The following is a 20,060-nucleotide window of genomic DNA, read 5'->3' on the forward strand; positions in this document are numbered from 1 at the left end:
GTTTTGCCGTACATACCAAATGAATTATTTGACTTTCGATTAAGCATGGTTGGTCCTAGGTTATGAGATTACTTGACTCTCCTACGAATACTAGTTGACCAATCAATCATTAACTTAAAATTTCAATTGAATTTATTAGATTTAACTAGGAATGCTTAGTTCCTAGAATTCTTGAAGCTTAGGATCTATTTGATAATACTCATGGGAATAACTGATTATGTTTTTTTTTTCTAGAAGCAAAAAAAGAACAAAAATCCATTTGGTAAATCTTTTATTCTCGAAATAAAAATCAATTTTTTTGTTCTTGAGTATAAATTTGAAACATAATCAAGAAATAGAAAAAAATTGCTGCTTATTCCCGATTTTTTTTTTTTTTAGAATCAAATCTAATTTTTTTCTTTTCTCTTCTTGTCTTTCCTTGTCTTCTTCTTCTTTTTGGCTAGTTGTCAGTTCGGCCATGGCTAGTGACTAACTAGACGAGGGTCAACAACCTCATTGGAGTGTTGCCTGCCCCAATGATGTCGGGCCATAGCGAGGCTTGTCCGCTTGACCCTCGCTGTGGTTGGGCAAGGCTTAGCCTTGCGCTACCTAGGCGACGTTGAGCCTCACCAGTGGCTTGGTCTAGCCTAAATCTGGTGAGGCTAAGGCTCGCCTGAGCCTTGTGAGGCTCCGTGAGTTTGTCGTTGACCTCGCTTAGCATGGTCGACGATCGGCTACAAAGAAGGAGGAAAAAAAAAAAAGAAAAAGAGAAAAATATTAAAAATTATTAAAAAATTAAAATATTTTAAAAATTTAAAAATTTAAAAATCCTATCAAACACATTTCTATCCCGAGAATAAAATTTTGAATAGTTACCAAACACATTTTTTTGCTCATAAATTATTATTGGGAATAGAATCAGAAAAAAGTTATTTATGATAATAAAATTATTCATGAGAATAGAATCGTTGTCAAACGCACTCTTAATTAATAATATAGCGAAAGAGTACACATGTTGTCTGTGACAAGAAATGTAAATGCTTTAACGGAAAAGGATAGAGGGTTGAACATTGTGTTTATTCTGCAAAATGAACTCGGCTTGTGTAACGTAATAAGTAACTAATTTCAAAATTAGAAAGTGATAAGAATGAACTTCTAGGTATACCGACAACTTGACAATAGGGTTTGGTCCCTTGTCTCATGGTGTAGGATCATAATTCTTCTTTTAATAATGCTCATGAATTTTTATGGAATTTTTTTTTAATAATTATTGAAGTTGAAATCGCTTTCGAGGTTAATTGCTAGTAAATAATACACATGATAACCCAAACTATCGTTTAGGTAGATTGACAAAGACATGGCACCTCAAGAAGAGCGAGGTTTCATGTTCCATTCCTACTTGGCACATGCCTTTTGGGTCATCCTGCCAAGGACATTGTGAGTTCTTCGACTTCGGAATGGAAGTTTACATTTGACCTGACTGGAGAAGCATACTTTATTTTGGACTACTCGGAAATTTCTGATAGATTTTTGAGATCAAAATTGCATTTGAATTTCTTTTAATATAATTAGATTTAGATGTTTTAAACATGCATCATGTTTCATTTAATCGTGTTTTTGATTGATGGGTAACAAATATGGACATCACCCATTTTAATTTTAGTTAAGTTTACATATAATGATATTTATAACTTGCAATCCTCGAACTGAAGGCATGGATATAGGAAAGTTTTCCGAATATACACCCCATCAATTTTTATTTTTTTTTTATAGAAAATCCGAAAATAAAGTGTGATAGAATGAACAATCCTCCATAATCCACTCCACGAAGAGATGGGCCTCCGGCCCATATTTCTATTTTATTTTATTTTTTGGTCAGACAATTTTGTTATTTGATAAAAAATTAAAATGGGACAATTGTCTCTTATGATCTAAAAAGAATCTAACATCTCTCTTCTTGGATTGAAATTTTTTACTGGCTGGACTCAAGAAATTAATATGCGAGATGGCTTTTACGCTTTCTAATTTTAACTTAAGTAACTCAAATGGGCTTTTTGACCCAAAAAAGCATAAATGGACTGGCCCACTAAAACATGGGTCGATTGACCCAATGTGTGGAATGCCCATGATTGGTGATGTCTTGTCTGCGTAAAGCATGCGTGTCTACCCAAGAGGCAAGAATTTCTATATGATCTTCTGGTGAGAGCGAAATTAAGTTGTATAGTCTTATTTCATAGCTAATATGGCGGTACGAACTGATCATGATAAATGAAGTAGTCTCGAAAGAAGTGACTTATGATAGGGCCGATCATGGCTAATTGATTTCATTAGTTTAATCTAATTACCAAAATGAGTTGAGACAAAATAGCTTTTCACTGTCGCCAAGGCAAGAAAGATTAGTGAACAAGTATTGATTGGTCTGCCTCAAATAACCAATGTTTAACGATTTCTCTTTGGGGTGGTTTTGCTAGAATAAGCAATCAGGTTACTATTTTTAATTATATGACATAGCAAACTGTATTGACATAATTTACCTACTAAATTTTAGAATCACAATTCCAATTTTATTACGGGGTCCGATCAGGGAGATTAGGCCATTCAACAAGGATATTGCAAAATTGCAGGGCTTGATTCAATCAAGCTACCAAGTATTATAAATGAGTTATAGTGCTTACTTTAGGTAATTTATATTGAAGCGCAAAATTATCATGAGAATTTGCACACAAAATACTGTTTTTGAGAAAAACAATCTTACAAAGAACTCCAATTCCAATCATTTTTCTCCAAGAACGACAGGCCATGCATGGAGTTGTTTCCATTAAGCTTTTCTCAGGATTGGAGCTGTAAGTGGGTGATCAAAAGCAAAGATGCATGCATACCCAGCTTTTTCTTTTCCCGGCACTACCTTTGAGACCACTTCTTTCTTTTGCTAAAGCTAAAAGGAAATGTCTACTCGGATAAATATATATTAGTTTTAAAAAGCTAGAAGCTGTGTCTTGTCCTGTTGAGGGAAGGAAAAACCCGTCTTTTTCAGTGTCCTTCCCTGATACAAGGAAAAATAGGTGGAGATTCTCCCGTACTGATATGATAATGATCATCTCTTAATTACCAGTTAAATCACTGGAGTTGGGAGCCAATCGATCTCAAGTCATTCGAGAATTTGGGCGGCCAAAAAAGGCAAGAAGAACATTATATTTTTGCGAAATTATTCCATTGTATAGACATGTTGTAATACATGAATAGACGTTTTGAGACATAAAACTTGATGTAAGTTTGACTTCTGTTTTGAGATATTTACAAAGAGGTAGGGAGATATCAAAGAGTTGGTTATTGCCAATTTTAATTGGGCCATCGAGAAAGAAGATATGCTGTCTCAAAATTTAAGCTCGAAAATGAAGTAAAAATTAAGATGAGACCGAGTAACTTGAGATCATAACACAAGGAAGCATTCCCTATTCATGATGGGAACGACCTCCTTTCGATACGGAGGATGTGGACTAAATTTAGTGGATATCAAACCCGACAAGAAATGTCAATGCGGACCCATTGGCCGCTCGAAAAGTAAAATGTTCCAGCCTTGGTCTCCTAGCACAAGAAGGCATCTTTGGTCTTAATGTGAATGACCGGCTTTTGATCAAAGAAGGTGGACTGAATCTGGTGGATATCAAGCCTGACCAAACATGTCAAGTTGACCCATTAATTGCTTGAAAAGTTAAATGTTTCGGTACCCGTTTCGGTACTCGGTCTCTTGAATACAAGAAAGTATTTCCTAGTCCCAAAATGAATGACCCACTTTTGATCCGAGGAGGTGAACTAAATTTGGTGAGCATCAAACCCGACGAAAAAAAGAAGAAGTCAAGTCGACCCGTTGACCGCTTGAAAAGTAAAATGTTTCACCACCTGGTCTCCTCTACGGGAGGTTTAGAATGTGATACGACTTGCTTAGAGTCAAATTTATCACTTGACAGGCAATGCCAATTCCGTTCATGAGTACATACAATCGATTCCTACTTGCACTTCTCGTACTCATATGTCGCCTGCCATGATGCATGGTCCCATGACATGGAGGATGAATCATGAATGTGGATGTCCCAATTGTACTCCATGTAAAATCATGGTTCTCCATGCACGCTGTTTGCCAGACCCAAATTAAAAAAAAAAGGTTTGGACTAACAATAATAACTTTATAACAAATTATCATTATTATTTATACGTTGATTTTCTAATAGGTAGTGTTAATAGTACAACACATGTGATTTTTTTTTTGGTAAAATGAAATGATTTTCTGTGTATATATATGGTTAAAGAGACATTGATGATATATAAAGTTCTACACTTTTATTCATTACTATTGATGAATTTGTCGTCCAAGTCACCAAATTGAAGCACCAGACATTCTCATGAATGGTGATTAACTATTGATGATGCAAGAGACTGTAGTCGTGCAACAAATGACTTAATCACAAGCATATGCTCAAAACATCTCCCTTCTCTCATTTTTTTTTTCAAACTTTGTACCAGTTTTAGTCTATGTCTGATCTATAATTATTTTCATTCATAACTAAAATGATTTTCTCGAGTAAAGTAAGTTATATTTTTTTTTTTTGAGGGGTAAATTATATGTTGAGTAACCATTAAGATTGTTGTAATCCTCATGGGATGAAGCTGCATTTAATACTTAACTTGTATAGTTCTTGCAACTGGGTCGTCAAATTTGATCCCTTTGTCCGTTGCCTTCCAATGCAGTTTGATTTACTAATTGAACCTTGGCTTAAGCTTGGACAAATCCTCTTAAAAAAAAAAAAAAAAAAAAAAAAAAACCCTTTATCATGTTTCTATTTATTTATTTATTTATTCCAAAATCAACTTCCTTGTGTGAATCACTGAAAATTAAAGGAAAAGGAAAAAGCATGGCATCATGCGGTGTTGGCTGCCATCAGTGAAAGCATCTTCTTGCTCCGGGACTAGGAGTTCCCAGTGTTCTTGACGTGGGACTGAACGCTTTTAAAGGGTCGTTGGGAAATAAAAGTGTCAGGTGCATCAAAGTTGCAAAGTGCATTATCCCTTGTCCCATTCAAAGGAATAAAGACACCACCTTTAGCAAAAGCTAGAATGGCAATGCTCTCTCTACTTTAAATTTATGATGTCCAAACTGCCTTTTTCTTTTTCCATGCCCAATCTATCATCTCACTCTATGTTTTCTCTCGTTTCACCTTCAATTCAGCCAGCAGCTCCATTTTTGCTTCCTTCAACCTCTGTCTAAAGAAGCTTGAGGGATAGACAAGCCAAAGTAAGAGAGATAGAGAGAACCAGTTGATCCAATAAAGGTCAGATTTTTATGCTTTGCTCACACACACCCATCTGAAGCTACTTTGTGTCATGTCATTCCCCTATCCTTCTCCTCAAACCCAGCAACATACAATTGCTTTGTCTAAACACTAGTGGTCTATGTTTGAAAGCAACATTTTCTTTGAGAATCAATGAGGGTCCTATTCATTGTTCTGGGGGTTGTACTTCTGTGCACTGTAATTCCTGGTTCATCTTCTTCTGTCAGTGATGTTGATGTCCTACTTGCGCTGAAGCAAGGATTCCAGTCCCCCGAACCAGCTTTAATCACTTGGAGTTCTGCAAACTCGAGCTCAGTTTGCTTATGGTATGGGATTAGATGCTCAAGGGGACGCGTGGTTTCGCTTGAGCTGACGGATTTGAATCTGGGCGGCTCTGTCTCTCCTCTTGTTTCAAGGCTCCATAGCCTTGTCGAGCTCTCACTCGCTGGGAACAATTTCAGCGGCACAATCGTGATCGCCAACTTGAGTAGTTTGAAGTTCCTGAACATCTCCAACAACCTGTTTAGTGGGAGCTTGGACTGGAACTACTCTAGTATCACAAATTTGAAAGTGTTCGATGCATATGATAACAACTTCACGGGTTTGTTGCCAACGGGTGTTATTGACTTGAAGAAGATCAGATACTTGAGCCTTGGAGGCAACTACTTTCAGGGGGAAATCCCAAAAAGTTACGGGGAATTAGCGGCTCTGGAGTACTTGTCGGTTGCGGGGAATGGGCTGAATGGAAAATTACCGAGCGAGTTGGGAAATTTGACAGAGCTCAGAGAGATTTACTTGGGCTACTACAATGTCTTTGAAGGAGGCATTCCTAGAGAATTTGGCAGTCTGATAAATCTTGTTCACATGGATCTTTCCTCGTGTGGATTGGAAGGCGTGATACCGCCTGAGTTGGGGAATTTAAAGAAGCTACACACATTGTATCTACAATTCAATTTTCTCTCTGGTCCAATCCCAAAGCAAGTCGGCAACTTGACAAGCTTGGTGAATCTTGATCTCTCTGTCAATTTGCTCACTGGAGAGATACCATTTGAAGTCGCGAGTCTCCAGAAGCTGAAACTTGTCAACCTCTTCTTAAACAAGCTACACGGGTCGATTCCTCAGTTCCTTGCAGACCTCCCAAGCCTGGAAACTCTAGCCCTATGGACGAACAACTTCACAGGTGTGATTCCTGAGGATCTCGGCAGGAATGGAAAGCTTCAGTATCTAGATTTGTCCACCAACAAGCTCACTGGAATGATCCCTCGGGATTTGTGCTCACCCAACCAGCTCAAGATCTTGATCCTGTTCAACAATTTCCTCTTTGGGCCGATCCCGGAAGCTCTAGGTTCATGCCATAGCCTGGTTAAGGTGAGGTTGGGGCAGAACTACTTAAATGGAAGCATTCCGAACGGCTTCATTTACTTGCCTCAGCTCAAACTAATGGAATTGCAGAACAACTACCTGTCAGGAGCTTTGCCAGAGAATGTCAACCGGTCGTCGAAGCCTGCGATGTTAAATGAGCTCAACCTATCAAACAATCTCCTTTCGGGTCCTCTTCCGTCTTCGCTCTCAAACTTTTCTAACCTCCAAATCCTGCGCATCAGTGGGAATCAATTTTCAGGTCCGCTCCCGGCATTTACAGGGGACTTGAGGCAGGTGGCTAAGCTCGATTTGAGGCAGAATTTCTTTTCAGGTGAGATTCCACCGGATATTGGGAACTGTTACCATCTCACCTACCTAGACATCAGCCAGAACAACCTCTCCGGTCCGATCCCGCTCACAATTTCCAAGATTCCTATCCTCAGTTACTTGAACATCTCTAGGAACCACTTAAACCAGAGCATACCCGAAAAGATCAGTACAATGCAGAGCCTCACGATTGCAGACTTCTCTTTCAACTATTTCTCGGGTAAAATACCCGAATCTGGGCAATTTGCCTTGTTCAACTCCTCTTCCTTCGTGGGCAATCCAGGGCTCTGTGGTTCTGTCCTAGACATCAAGTGCAATCTCACCACATTCACGAGCACATCCTCCAGAATTCATTTCACTTTCAAGTTAATGTTCGCAGTCGGCCTACTATTATGCTCCTTAGCTTTCACCACAGTGGCCATAATCAAAGCCAGGTCATTTAAAAGAAAGGCCGGTGCCGGCTCGTGGAAGATGACGACATTTCAGAAACTCGAGTTCTCAGTCCAAGACATCCTGGAATGCGTCAAAGACGGCAATGAGATAGGGAGAGGTGGAGCTGGGATCGTCTACCATGGGAAAATGCCAGACGGCACAGAGATCGCAGTCAAGAAACTCCTAGGATTCGGCACGAATAGCCATGACCGTGGCTTCCGAGCGGAAATCCAAACGCTTGGCAACATCCGGCATAGGAACATCGTTAGGCTCCTGGCATTCTGCTCAAACAAAGAAACCAATCTCCTCGTCTATGAATACATGAAAAACGGGAGCCTAGGTGGGGTGCTGCACGGCAAGAAAGGCGCATTCCTGGGATGGAACTTGAGGTACAAGATCGCGGTCGAAGCTGCCAAAGGCTTGTGCTACCTGCACCACGATTGCTGCCCCCTGATCCTTCACCGAGACGTGAAGTCGAACAACATTCTGCTGAACTCGAGCTATGAGGCGCACGTCGCTGACTTCGGGCTGGCCAAGTTCTTGGTGGACAGCGGAGGGTCGGAGTGCATGTCGGTGATCGCGGGGTCCTATGGCTACATTGCCCCTGGTATGCCACGCTTAAAATCTCTCATTATCATTCTTTGGTTGGCAAGTCACTAGCGTATTCACTTTCACACATTAACCACATTAAGACCATCAGAACAATTCTCTAACCCAAACTCTCTAACATGGTTTAATTCTTGAGTTTCTGAATTCTATGCAACATTTCTGGTATGTTCAAGAAGGAAGGAAATTGGAAATGTCACTCACAACAACATAGTCCCTCAAAATCTTCACTCAGTGGTAGTACTTAGAGTGGGGTCCATGGTCCAGTCAAATTCTTGTAAATTGGAATCTAGGTGGGTCAACTTAGGTACTTGACTTTTCTCCAACGTTAAACAGAGCACTGAGTACAGTGAAAGCAAACAGACATGCGCAATCCAACTAAATCCTCTAGAAATTACGTAAAGAGGGATATTTCCTCGGGTCCATTTCTGACCAGACGCACTCCCCGCTGCCTCCTTTATGCCCTTTTCTCAAATTTTGTTCTTTTGGCTCCTTTTGCTTATTTATTTATTTATTTATTTTTGCTTTTGTCTTGAATGAATTGACTCCGTTTTGCTTTATTGCTCAGTGGGGCGCGGCTTCTTTAACTATAATCATGCAGTTCATGACAAAAGATTAAAGTAACATCAATGCGTGCCAATTCATGTTGATTCGCTTTGGCAGGACTAGCAAAAAGCTTATCCAAAACGAGCGCTTTCCATCTTAGACCCACTCAAAATCGAGTGGGTCTTTGACAACCTGCTTATTTGACATGATTATCATCATTCATGACGTTGAAAGCTTCCAAGAAAACAAAGCACAACGTAAAACAACATTAAAATCGTGTACCGACCAATGCTTCATGGTCACTAGCCGAGCGTATTTCATAACGGAAATTTCGTTTGTCTTATTGCAGAGTATGCATACACCTTACGGGTGGATGAGAAGAGCGACGTGTACAGCTTCGGGGTCGTGCTCCTAGAGCTCCTGACCGGGCGGCGGCCTGTGGGCGACTTCGGGGACGGGGTCGACATCGTCCAGTGGACGAAGATAGCCACCACCAACTGGCGGAGGGAGGAGGCGACGCGCGTGGTGGACCCACGGCTGAGCCTCGTGCCCAAGGACGAGGCCACGCACGTGTTCTTCGTCGCCATGCTGTGCGTTCAGGAGAATAGCACCGAGCGTCCCACGATGAGGGAGGTGGTTCAGATGCTCTCGGAGTTCCCCCGCCACCCGCCGCCGGAGCACTACTCCTCCTCCTCCTCTTCTTCTACTTCTTCTTCCTCAGCCTTTGCCAAGAACTTCACCGGCTAAAAAGAAACATCTGCTCATCTAATTTAGAGTGTGAATGTGGGATCTTATATATAACAAAGTGTGTGAGCTCTCGACACTATCTATGAGTAACAAAATCAAAGTCTATGTTTCTTTAATTTTTCCAATAGATCCATCACAATCCCAATGTGCAGGAGTTCTATCAATAGAAACCAAGCTTAGCAAATGAAAAGATGTGCTCAAGACTCATCACGTTACTAGCAAAAGGAAGCAAAGGAGAGAAGTAGGAGCAGGAAACCATCTCTAAATCCTGTCAAAAGTGGGGAGGTTCATTCAAGAATGACCCGTTCAAGAGATCAGAGCAGATCCTAGTAAGAGCAAACCATATCAATCTGCGCCAATCCACCTTAGTCATCTCATTTCGAAATGAGGCCGGCAACAGCCCCGCCCGACCTGGCCCGACCCCTTGACACCCCTAGGAATGATCTATGTACCAGAAAGTTGAAACAGGAGTTGTACATAGGACTTCGCCCTCCAGAAAGAGTGGCATCAAATGGCAGCCTATGTAATCCCCAAAATCATCTTATCAAACCCCAGGAAAAGACCATGTAGAATCAGTCATAATCTCTTCAACTTTAGTGGATATGGGAAGAGCAGGGTCATGTATAAACCGTCTGAGGATGAGCTTCTAAAAGAACACCACAAGGGACGTCAATGGTCAACTCCAAAAATATGTGGACCATCATCGATTTAATAACTTCTTTAGATCATACGGAACTTTTATCTACTAGTTAAAAATTTATTTTTTTGATTTACAGCCAGGAATTGTGAGATGGTACCAAATATTTCGCCATAGTGCACATATAGCATCAGCAATGATCATTGATAAAATTATTTTTTTATCTTGTTAAAACTTATAATTAAAACGTAATTCACCTCATTAAATTTATAATAAATATAATTGAGTTCTAATTTTTTTTTTTTTAGTGCAATTTGAATATGACGAGAAACATTCTATGTGACATCTCTTAGTATTTTTTGAAGCCATGTGCTGCTGGCGTGCTTTTATGCCTGAAAATATTTTCTTCAAGGATTGTAAATTGGGTCTGACCAAAAATAAAAAATAAAAATGAAAGGACTGAATTGGGAAAAAATATAATAATTGGGGTCCAAAATTTGAAGGAAACCAACTCATCTCGATTCTCAAATCAGCCCCAGAAAACAAGAAAAGATTGGATAAACCGTCCCCATCTTCATCTCCTTCCGTTCATCATTTCATCTCCCACCCCGCCGGAGCTCAAGCTGCAGAGCTTCCATGTCGGCCGCAGCAGCGCCAAGCTCTTCGCTCAATCTGGTGTCGAACCTCCGCCCTCAAGAATGGCGGCGACCCACGATCGTCCGGCGGCGAAACTCGCCGTCTTCGGTTCACATTCTTGTTCAAACTCATCGTGACAAGGGCGCTCGCTCTCTTGCTTCGCCCCTGTTTTCTTCGCCGGCCGGCGGCGAAAACGCCGCGAAAGCTGAGAACCCTGAAGAGGGTAGGCCCAGGTTCAAGTGGGCCGAGGTGGGGCGTCGTGCTACCGAGGAGCAGAGGATCGCCATATCCAAGCTTCCTTTTAAGATGGGGAAAAGGTGCAAGGCGTTGATGAGGCAAATCATATGTTTCGATCCTCAGAGGGCGAGCTTGTCGGATGTTTTGGCTGCTTGGGTGAAGATCATGAAGCCCACTAGAGCCGACTGGCTCGCGGTTCTCAAGGAATTGAGGAACCTGAATCATCCTGCTCATCTCGAGGTACCTGCCCTCGTTTGATTTCATCGGTTGTTTGCTAGCTATTCTATTTGAGCTATGATGCAGCGTCTGTGTCTGTTGGAAGAGCATGAGTTGAAAGGTTTTCATGCTGTTTTGATAAGTTCGAATTTTCGCATTTACATCTAGCTTTTGCTGTTGGAAAGAGCTAAATTTGTCTCCACAATTATATTAGAATTTTGTGCACGGTCTCCTGGAAAATGAGCTGTCGAAATCTAGCAAGCTAGTGATTGTTAGCTTGTGTGAGGAATGAGAGTTTCTTCTTGACAATATTGAAGAGAGTGCTGGATGGCTGTGAGTTTTTGAGATGCTCTGATTTGTGGATGTGTTTGAAATTGTTCGCATCACAATTCTTGAATGGTGGGGGTCCTCATGCTTTGTTAATTTGATTTACGCAATGATGAAGAAAATCTTAAATGCAACTCATGAATCCTCGAAACTGTTTCTAGGTGGCGGAACTTGCTCTATTAGAAGAATCTTTCGAAGCTAATGTTCGTGACTATACAAAACTAATCCATTGGTATGGAAAGCAAAACCAAATTCAAGATGCGGAAAATGCTCTTCTAGCAATGAAGCAAAGAGGCTTGATCTGTGATCAGGTTACCTTGACTGCTATGGTTGATATGTACAGCAAGGCTGGGCATTTTGAGCTGGCGAGCAAAACATTTGAAGAAATCAAGCTGCTTGGATTGCCAGTGGATAAAAGGTCTTATGGCTCAATGGTCATGGCCTACATTAGAGCTGGAATGCTTGAACAGGGAGAGATTTTACTGAGAGAAATGGATGAACTAGAGATCTTTGCTGGAAGTGAAGTTTATAAGGCACTGTTGAGAGAGTATTCCATGATTGGCGATGCCGAAGGAGCTCAGAGGATTTTCGATGCTACTCAATTTGCGGGGATTATTCCAGACGCAAGGCTAGGCGGGCTACTTATAAATGCCTATGCAGCTACAGGACAAAGTGACAAGGCCCTCTTTGCCTTTGAGAATATGAGGAAGGCTGGTATTGAACTTAGTGATAAATGCGTGGCCCTTGTTCTGCACTCGTATGAAAGAGAGAACAAAATAAACAAAGCACTGGACTTTCTGATAGATTTGGAGAGAGATGGTATTGTAATTGGAAAAGAAGCATCTGAAAGACTTGCTGGATGGCTCCATAGACTTGGGGTGGTGGAACAAGTGGAGCTCGTCTTGAGAGAGTATGCAGCTAACGAAACCAATCATGGACTGTGCACTTCCTAGATTAATTGAGGCATCATCCTGGTTAGTGGCAGAAAAGAAAGTCATTTCCTTTGTACGATGACAGTTGTCAGGAAAGTAATATTTCTTAGAAATGCAAGCTTTATTCTGTTTCTGCCATCATGTTAATTGTTTCCGAAGTTTCTACAAATTGGGCAGTTGTTTTTTACTGGCAAATAGAGGCTTTGCTTTTTAGTAAGCATCTGCTCTTGGAGACAAGTCGACTATGTTCAGACTCTTAGAGATGAAATGTCCATTGTTTGAATATTTGCTTTGGCTTCAGGGTTGTGTAGTTCCTTTCCCTATCAACCTAGTGATAAATGTGTGGCTCTTTTTTTCCTAATTGTCTTGGAGAATTTTTTAATTTTTTTCCTGTGCAAGGTCTATTGTATGTAAACCCTGAATTGCTGTTTGTATTTTTTCATCAGCAAATCATATTTTACCCCCGCTTTTCAACGAGTTTTTTAACTGATTTCTCATGGATTTCTTGAACTGTCTGGGTTGTAATGGTTTTGACTGGAAAAATTCAGCTATCAGTGATTTTATGTCTGGCTCCTGAAAATAGTGATTTCAATGGAATTCCATGTGATGTGAAAGATGTAATTAATTCTTATTAGTTGAGTCCTTTTGTGGCAAAAGTGGGTTATTTTCTTTTTAGCATTCCATGTTGATTTCCCATATTTTACATTATCTTCGTTAACTTGTAGAGAGAACCATACAGCTCTGACAAGTTATGATATCCGTGAGTGATGATGTTTACTTATGGAGCATCTTACACTGCCATGAACCACTACCATATTTGACACCTGTTCATGCCTTTTCTCTTCTCATATTTTTTAAGGTCTAGAATTTTTATTTCACAAACGATCAATCATTTATCTTTTGATGGTACATTTCATTATAAGAACTATTGCATATCGGCTGATATGTCGGCATCTATTTGTCATTTAGCTGAAAAGTGTTCTTTCACAATGATCTCCTTTCTGCTGTAGGAGAGTAGACAATTATGGGCTTTGCTTGGGAATTCCTTTTGGTCTTTGTAGTTCTTTTTTAATGCTTTATAAGTTATTTATGCCCAAGAGGGCTTCTTGGTATTGGTTGTTTTACTCTAGTATTGTTTGCTCTATTATGTCTGCATATCCAGGGAACTGTGCTTTCAAGTGAATGAATTGTTGAAACATCTTTACTGGTTGATCATTATAAGCAATAGTAAATACCAGCATTATCAATGGAATTAGATTCTGTAAATAGCAATTAAGTGTCTGGATGGGATATCACTGTATATGTAGATCAATTTGGCTTTCAGATCCTGGATTTAATGAAATTTCGATTTCTTGAATTTTTTTTTATCATTTTTCTTTTTAATCATGTGATTTTTTTTTTTTTTTAACTTCATTATGGCATGAAAAGAAGCCATGTTTATAGCCCGGAATAAAGTGGGATAGGATATATACCTTATCTTAGCTACCATTAGGTGGAAGTGTTTATCCTTCTCAAATTTTCGAAAGGCACAGATGATTTGATATTAGGAAAGTCTATTAGTTGTCGATGACATTTTAAAGCTTTATCTGTTGCATATCATGCTTATCTGAGTCTGTATATATTTGTACATTCAAATATGATTGTGTCGTTGTAGCTGCACTTCCATGCATTTTTGTTGATCATCATTAGATACATATTTTAACGCAACTTCTGATAAATGATTCTCTCTTTTTCTTGGATTCTGTAAAATCATTTTTTCAAGATTGCTCCACCTGTTGATCATTGTCAACCTAGAGTAATCTATATGCCGACATATCAATTAGAGGATTGATCTTGCAGCCTCAATGCCTTCTGACTCATCTTTGGCAATAAGTGAACTGGTCGGGCACAATGAATTAAAATGTGATAGTTGAAACATTTGTTTCGATTGGTGAATACCATGGCTAATTCTGTTTTTCAAACTGAATTTGTTGATTGGTTATTAATCTTCTCATAGTCTTTTGGGTAATGGAGATCAACTTTCAATGTAAGTTTTTCTATTTCATTGCTCCTTAACGCTTCAGTAGTTTTTAGGCGGGTGCAATGGGATGCTGGAATTGTTCTTCTGGTAAGAGCTATTGCTGCTGAGGTGTCAGCTTGCAGACAGCCATACCTTCTAATGCATGGTTTTGCAGCTGACCTGTTCTGTTCTTCGAGATAGGTGTGTTGGAAGAAAAAACCATTGGTTATTTTGATCTTTGAGAAAAATATGGAATCTAAATAATGAATCAACACTATTGTACAGTGACTAGGTTGTCCTACTTTTTCTTACTCTTTTCACTTGTAGGGTTTATCTTTTATTCCAGCATGGGTGATTGTTTCTTAGTTTTAAAACATCATGCTGGCTTTTTTCTAGTTCTTCATGTAATTGGTATTTGTTGCCTAGATGATATTGTCTCTATTTAATTTTTGAAGGTGATAAATATCAGTACAGCTGTCTAAAATTCACATTGTGAAGAGCCTCTGTAGAAGTCGGATACAATGTCTGAATACCTCTTCATCACTCTAGGGATTGGCATTCTCCCAGTGTAAATGCTCATGCATTTTCTGATTCCAGAGATTAATGACTGAAAAGAATACATCTGATATAAATATGCTGCTAACATGAGTATATTTATTGCATGGAAAAAGCCTGTGTAGTTGAGTCATGTGTAGTTTGTTCTGGTGAACAAACTACTTAGCTGCTGCTTGATCCTATATGTGTAAAGCTGTCCTTCATGTCTCTTGGAATACTCTGAGATGGTTCTGACTATAAATTCTTCAAGTAGGAGGCAAGGTGTTAGCTACTGAACGCACAATTTACTCCAGCTATTCCAGAGTTTTCTCCTGTATTTGCATGGTGGAAGTCTTTCAATACATTGAAGAGGAAGTGATATTTGATCTTCCAATGACCAGAACTGTCATTATCACTTCTCTTCCATGTCTTTTGATGATTATCCACCTAGGTTCTCATTTTCTGTAATAATGACCGATACCAGCATGATTTTTCCCGAAATGAATCTTTGGATCTGAATCTGCCAGGTTCATTTGAAGCAATTACTCTTGCTGCTGAGACGCTAGCATTAGTTTTCCAGACGCCAAGCAGTTAGGGTGTCTCTAGTTGCCAGGCTTTGTTTAAAGTGATTATTCTTGTTACCCTATTAGTACCCATAGAATGGTCCTCAATCATTATCCACTAGCATCAAGATGGAGAAATATACAATAGGCAGGAATATGGCTCTTAAGGACCACATTTTCCATATCCTACCTCTTTCTGATCCTGCAAATCTTTTTGAAGTATTAGAGAATCGGAAACTGAGGACTTGTAATTTTGCTCAGAAGTGCAAATCCAAGCAGATTATCTAAAGGGCTCCACTGTTTCTCAATTATAAGCAATCCACTCTTCCTACAGTTGACCTTGAGGCTTACAACTTCTACTATTGTTAACGTATCTCTTAGGATGATCTAACCAATTTATAATTACCTTTTTTTTACCCTTTTCAGTACACAGACAGAGGTGGAATGCTCATTTGAGGAGTTTTACGAGGATATTCATACAGAGTTCAAGTCTGGGGAAATTGTGAATTTCAAGGTAATAAAATCAGTTCACAGCCGTTAATTTTCCAATTTGCAGGTCTTGATATTGGCTTTTTATCAAGGTGGTTATGAACTTTGAGGGTAGAATCCTTTATTTATATTCTCTCTGGCTTTTCAATGGGTTTTTCTGCATTTCTCTTTCAAGCTTTCTGAATTGTAGATTTGTCTTGTGGAAGCCTGGATCCTGGTGTTGTGTATGTTTCTATGCAATCTCAGATTCACAAATCCAATTCTTATCTCAGGTTTGTAAAAATGGTTCATTCCATTTGAGGGGAAATGTTTATGTACATTACAAGTCCATGGATTCAGCTATGCTGGTTTATAATTCTATCGATGGCCGATTCTTTGCTGGTAAACAGGTATTTCATTCCCTAGTTAGACGTGTCTAAGATAGTAATCAAACAAGAAGGGAAGGGAAAAAGCATCCAGTTCCGTGCTAAATTCCTTCGAATCTGCAATTAATTGCGATATTAACATTTAGCAAGGATTTCTAGTTTGTGACTATTTTGGATGAAAGCTCTAGTAGTCTTTCCAGTAGGTGTGAATAGCACTTTAGTAGTCTCTATGTGCTGTCCTGTTCCCATAACTATCCTCTTTACCATATCATCTTTTTCTTGATTGGGGGTTAATTGAGTTGGATGTTCTTTTTTAAACAGGTAAAATGTGAATTTGTCAATGTTACAAGTTGGAAAGTTGCCATCTGTAGAGAGTGCATGAAGTCGAGGTTCAAGGTATGGCAATTTTTGTGTTTTTAGTTGCTGTCATGTTTTTCCATATATTGTTTTTTCTCTGGGATGTCAATGATTGTTATTAATTACCAATTCTGAATTAGGCTCCTATTTTTGATATGTGACATACATGTTCCCATGAAACTGCTTGCAATTTCATTCACTGTTTCCGCAATCAGGGTGGTGATAATGAGTGGGATAACTGGGATAAATCACCTCCTAAGTACTGGGTCAGTAAGATGGTTGCTTTATTTGGTTATTCTCTGGAAAATCTATCGAGCAAATGTGGGTTGACAGATAAACTCTAGCAAGAACATCAGCTTTGATTCAAAGAGGTTTGTTTTCTCTTGGCTGTATCTGGGGTATACATTGGAAAAGCCCTTACTAAGAAAAGTGGTTTTTCAGTAACCCATAGAATCAAAAATTAAAACCTTTAACCATCTATTATTTTCATCAACAAAATTAGACTGTGGACTCTCAAATGCCTCAAATTTCTCTCTCTAAATAAGCCATTTTTAAATACTTAAAAGTCAACAGAAATACTAAAATCTCCAGAGGTGTAACTTACTACAAGTACAACTCTTGCAATAAAATGTTTGCGTACAAATCTCCAGATCACGTAAATCTGTATTGATGTCCGCACTAAATCCCTCATAATTTTATAACGGATAGAAGAAAATAGGTCCTTAGTTCTTTTGTTAGTTCTTTTGTGGGTTTACGTATATTTCTGTCAAATCTTTAGTGTTGATGATTTGCGTGGGTGATGAACCTTTTAGACTAATGCTAGCACACGAGTATGATAGCTGAGATTTCCATGGTTTTGCAGTACTACATGTTATTGACACTACTGGTCATTAAACCTTTAGGACTTAAGAAATTGAGACATGGGTAAGTGCAGGAGGAAGATGGGAATTTGGTAGCTCGGCAAACAAGAGCAATCTCAATGCCTCAGTGGCATAACCGATGTTTATTACAGAATTATATCAATTCAGCTGTCTAGTGAAACAAATATACTAGAGCAACTGGAATCAAATGAAATGGCATTTGTCACTCCTTTTTCACTATTATTAGGAGCCTGGGACGTATGTACTTTTTCTCTGACCAATGCCATGTTGTCTAGTTGTCAGATATCCATCGACATCTTAGGGCTTTTTTTTTCTTTCAACTTACAGCCACTTAAGAAATTAAATTGATTATACATGCTTTTTGTAAAGCTGCCAAAGCTTCAAATGAAGATACTTCTAGGATAAAACAGATAATCATATGAAAATTTTGGGGAAGAGCTTCAAAACAGATGTGATCTCCACTATTATTATGATTTAAATGAATGGACCCATATTATTCCTTGTGCTAGCTAGCTTCGGTTTAGTAGTCAATCTGGCTGTGATTTCCTAATTTCACCTTGTGATGAGTAGTTGGTGGTTTTTTCATTTTTTGACTTTACGACATCTACAGTCTGTTAAGTTGCAACTTTACGACATCTATAGTCTGTTAAGTTGCGACCTTACGACATCTATAGTCTGTTAAGTTGCATCTCCATCTGATTTTCCTCATCATTGGTAGGGGTCGCACAAGGAGATCTAGATCAAGGGAAAAGGATCACTTGAGTTCTGGACGATCCAAAGAGATCAATAATGAGAAAAGAATGACATTCGAAATGCAACACATCAGGAGCATGACGAAGAGCAGACGAAGTTTAATTTCGAGCATGATGAAGAGCAGATGAAGTTTAGTTTCTTGCTGCATTGGAGCAGGGTAGGTTGATTCACGGATATGTTCCGTGAAGAGATCTACAGTCAATCTTGCCAGTCATTAGTGCCCTGGTGACAATGATTGCAAGATGCGGTGAGCTCGACTGAGCACAAGTAGTTTTTTATAAGATGGATGAGTGGGATTTAGTTTCCTGGAATTCTTTGATCTCAAGTTACGGGGTTCATGGGTTTGGAGAGAAGGCAATTCAGGTTTCCAACAAGATCATCATCAGTGGAATCTTGCCAAGACCCATATCCTTCATAAGTATTTTAGGAGCCTGCTGTCATGCAGGGTTTTTCGAGGACAGGAGGATGTCGTTCAACTTGATGGTAAGGGAACATAGGATTTTCCCTAATGCGGCAGATCTTCTTGGCAGGGCAAATAGATTGCATGAAGCAGCCTAAATTATAGAAGACACATGGATTAAATTAGGTCCTAAAGTTTGGGGATTGCTCCTTGGATCGTGCAGGATTCATTGCAATGTTGAGCTGCAGAAAGAGCGAGCACAAGGTTTTTTGAGCTCGAACCCACAAATGCTGTGAATTTTGTTCTCCTAGCCAACATCTAAACGGAGGCCAAGATGTGGGATGAGGTGAGAAGAGTGAAGGAACTTTAGAAGCTTGGAGACTGCAAAAGGTCCCCGGTTGCAGTTGGATTGAAGTCAAAAGGAGGATATATCCCTTTGTTTCAGTCAATGAATTGAATCCACAGATTGAGCAGCTTCATTCCTTATTGCTGAAGTTGTCAATGGAGATAAAGGAAGACGGCCACATGCCACAAACTGGAAATGTGCATCACAGTCTCGATGTAAGAAGGAACGCATTTTGTTGGGGCACAGTGAAAAACTAGCCATGGCCTTTGGACTCATCGACAGCACTAAGGGGAGATGATATGGATTACCAAGAACTTACGGTTGTGTGAAGACTGGCACTCTTTGACGAAATTCATTTCCCTGTATACAAAGAGAGAGATCCTCGTTCAGGATATGAATCATTTTCACCATTTCAAAGATGGGGTGTGCTCCTAAGGTTATTATTGGTAGGCTGCTGGCACAATTCATTTGATTAACTCTAGAACGTCACTGAAACTCAATCATGTTCGAGCTATAAATGAAGGAATGAAGGCATCTGGATCTGACATTCAACAACAAATTCAATCTGCCCCTACCATGATGATTTACATACAGAGGGTTGCTTGAGAACAAGGAGAGAGCGACTTGATGTGCTGTTTGAAACCCACATTTTACTTGTATATCTTTTCTGTACTCATAAGATCACAGTGGCTTTTGAATCCTTTTTCATTTTTGTATCTTGCGGCACTGTGATTGATGAATGGACGTCGGTTAGATGCGGTTTCCCGGGTTACAAATAAACTCTCTACTATGACATAGCAGCACCAATCTAGTCAGTCTCCTCGTTCCTTCTGGCTTAGCAGAGAGTTCGTTCAGGAGAAGATGGGAACATCTTCCCGCTATCACTAGTCCTTTGACAATTTGGGAATGAAAACAGAAGTCGAAATCGATGACTCTGGCTAATGGTGACAAATGGCAATCGAAATCCAGCGTCATCACCTACAATCCAGAAATAAGTAAAGCTCTGTGGAGCACTAATCCTAGAGAAACCTGTTTCATTTGATCTTTTCCCCTTTTGATTAT

The 20,060-nt window shown here is 39.5% G+C and overlaps 2 protein-coding genes and 1 pseudogene across 7 annotated transcripts; all 3 read left to right on the forward strand.

Annotated features, from left to right (window-relative positions):
* The first annotated feature begins 5,118 nt into the window (after positions 1–5,118).
* Positions 5,119–9,451, forward strand: LOC104452552 (leucine-rich repeat receptor-like serine/threonine-protein kinase BAM1). Its single transcript, XM_010067007.3, has 2 exons — positions 5,119–8,034; positions 8,929–9,451. Exons 1-2 carry the CDS (start codon positions 5,460–5,462, stop codon positions 9,324–9,326), a joined length of 2,973 nt encoding a protein of 990 aa, XP_010065309.2. The 5' UTR covers positions 5,119–5,459; the 3' UTR covers positions 9,327–9,451.
* A 1,038-nt stretch (positions 9,452–10,489) lies between these two features.
* LOC104452554 (pentatricopeptide repeat-containing protein At1g01970) lies at positions 10,490–19,760 on the forward strand. 6 transcript variants are annotated; one of them, XM_010067010.3, is made up of 6 exons: positions 10,490–11,076; positions 11,541–12,353; positions 14,378–15,921; positions 16,169–16,285; positions 16,583–16,657; positions 18,218–19,760. In XM_010067010.3, exons 1-2 carry the CDS (start codon positions 10,600–10,602, stop codon positions 12,330–12,332), a joined length of 1,269 nt encoding a protein of 422 aa, XP_010065312.2. In that variant the 5' UTR covers positions 10,490–10,599; the 3' UTR covers positions 12,333–12,353; positions 14,378–15,921; positions 16,169–16,285; positions 16,583–16,657; positions 18,218–19,760. The 6 variants fall into 6 exon arrangements, with proteins under 6 accessions (XP_010065312.2, XP_010065314.2, XP_010065313.2 ...); XM_010067012.3 differs by having other exon boundaries at positions 10,491–11,076; positions 15,834–15,921; XM_010067011.3 differs by having other exon boundaries at positions 10,491–11,076; positions 11,541–14,511; positions 15,834–15,921; positions 18,218–19,755.
* On the forward strand, positions 18,391–19,769 carry LOC108961136 (annotated as a pseudogene).
* The last annotated feature ends 291 nt before the right edge of the window (positions 19,770–20,060 follow it).

Source organism: Eucalyptus grandis, chromosome 7, assembly GCF_016545825.1.
Source record: "Eucalyptus grandis isolate ANBG69807.140 chromosome 7, ASM1654582v1, whole genome shotgun sequence".
In the NCBI taxonomy this organism is placed as follows: domain Eukaryota; kingdom Viridiplantae; phylum Streptophyta; class Magnoliopsida; order Myrtales; family Myrtaceae; genus Eucalyptus; species Eucalyptus grandis.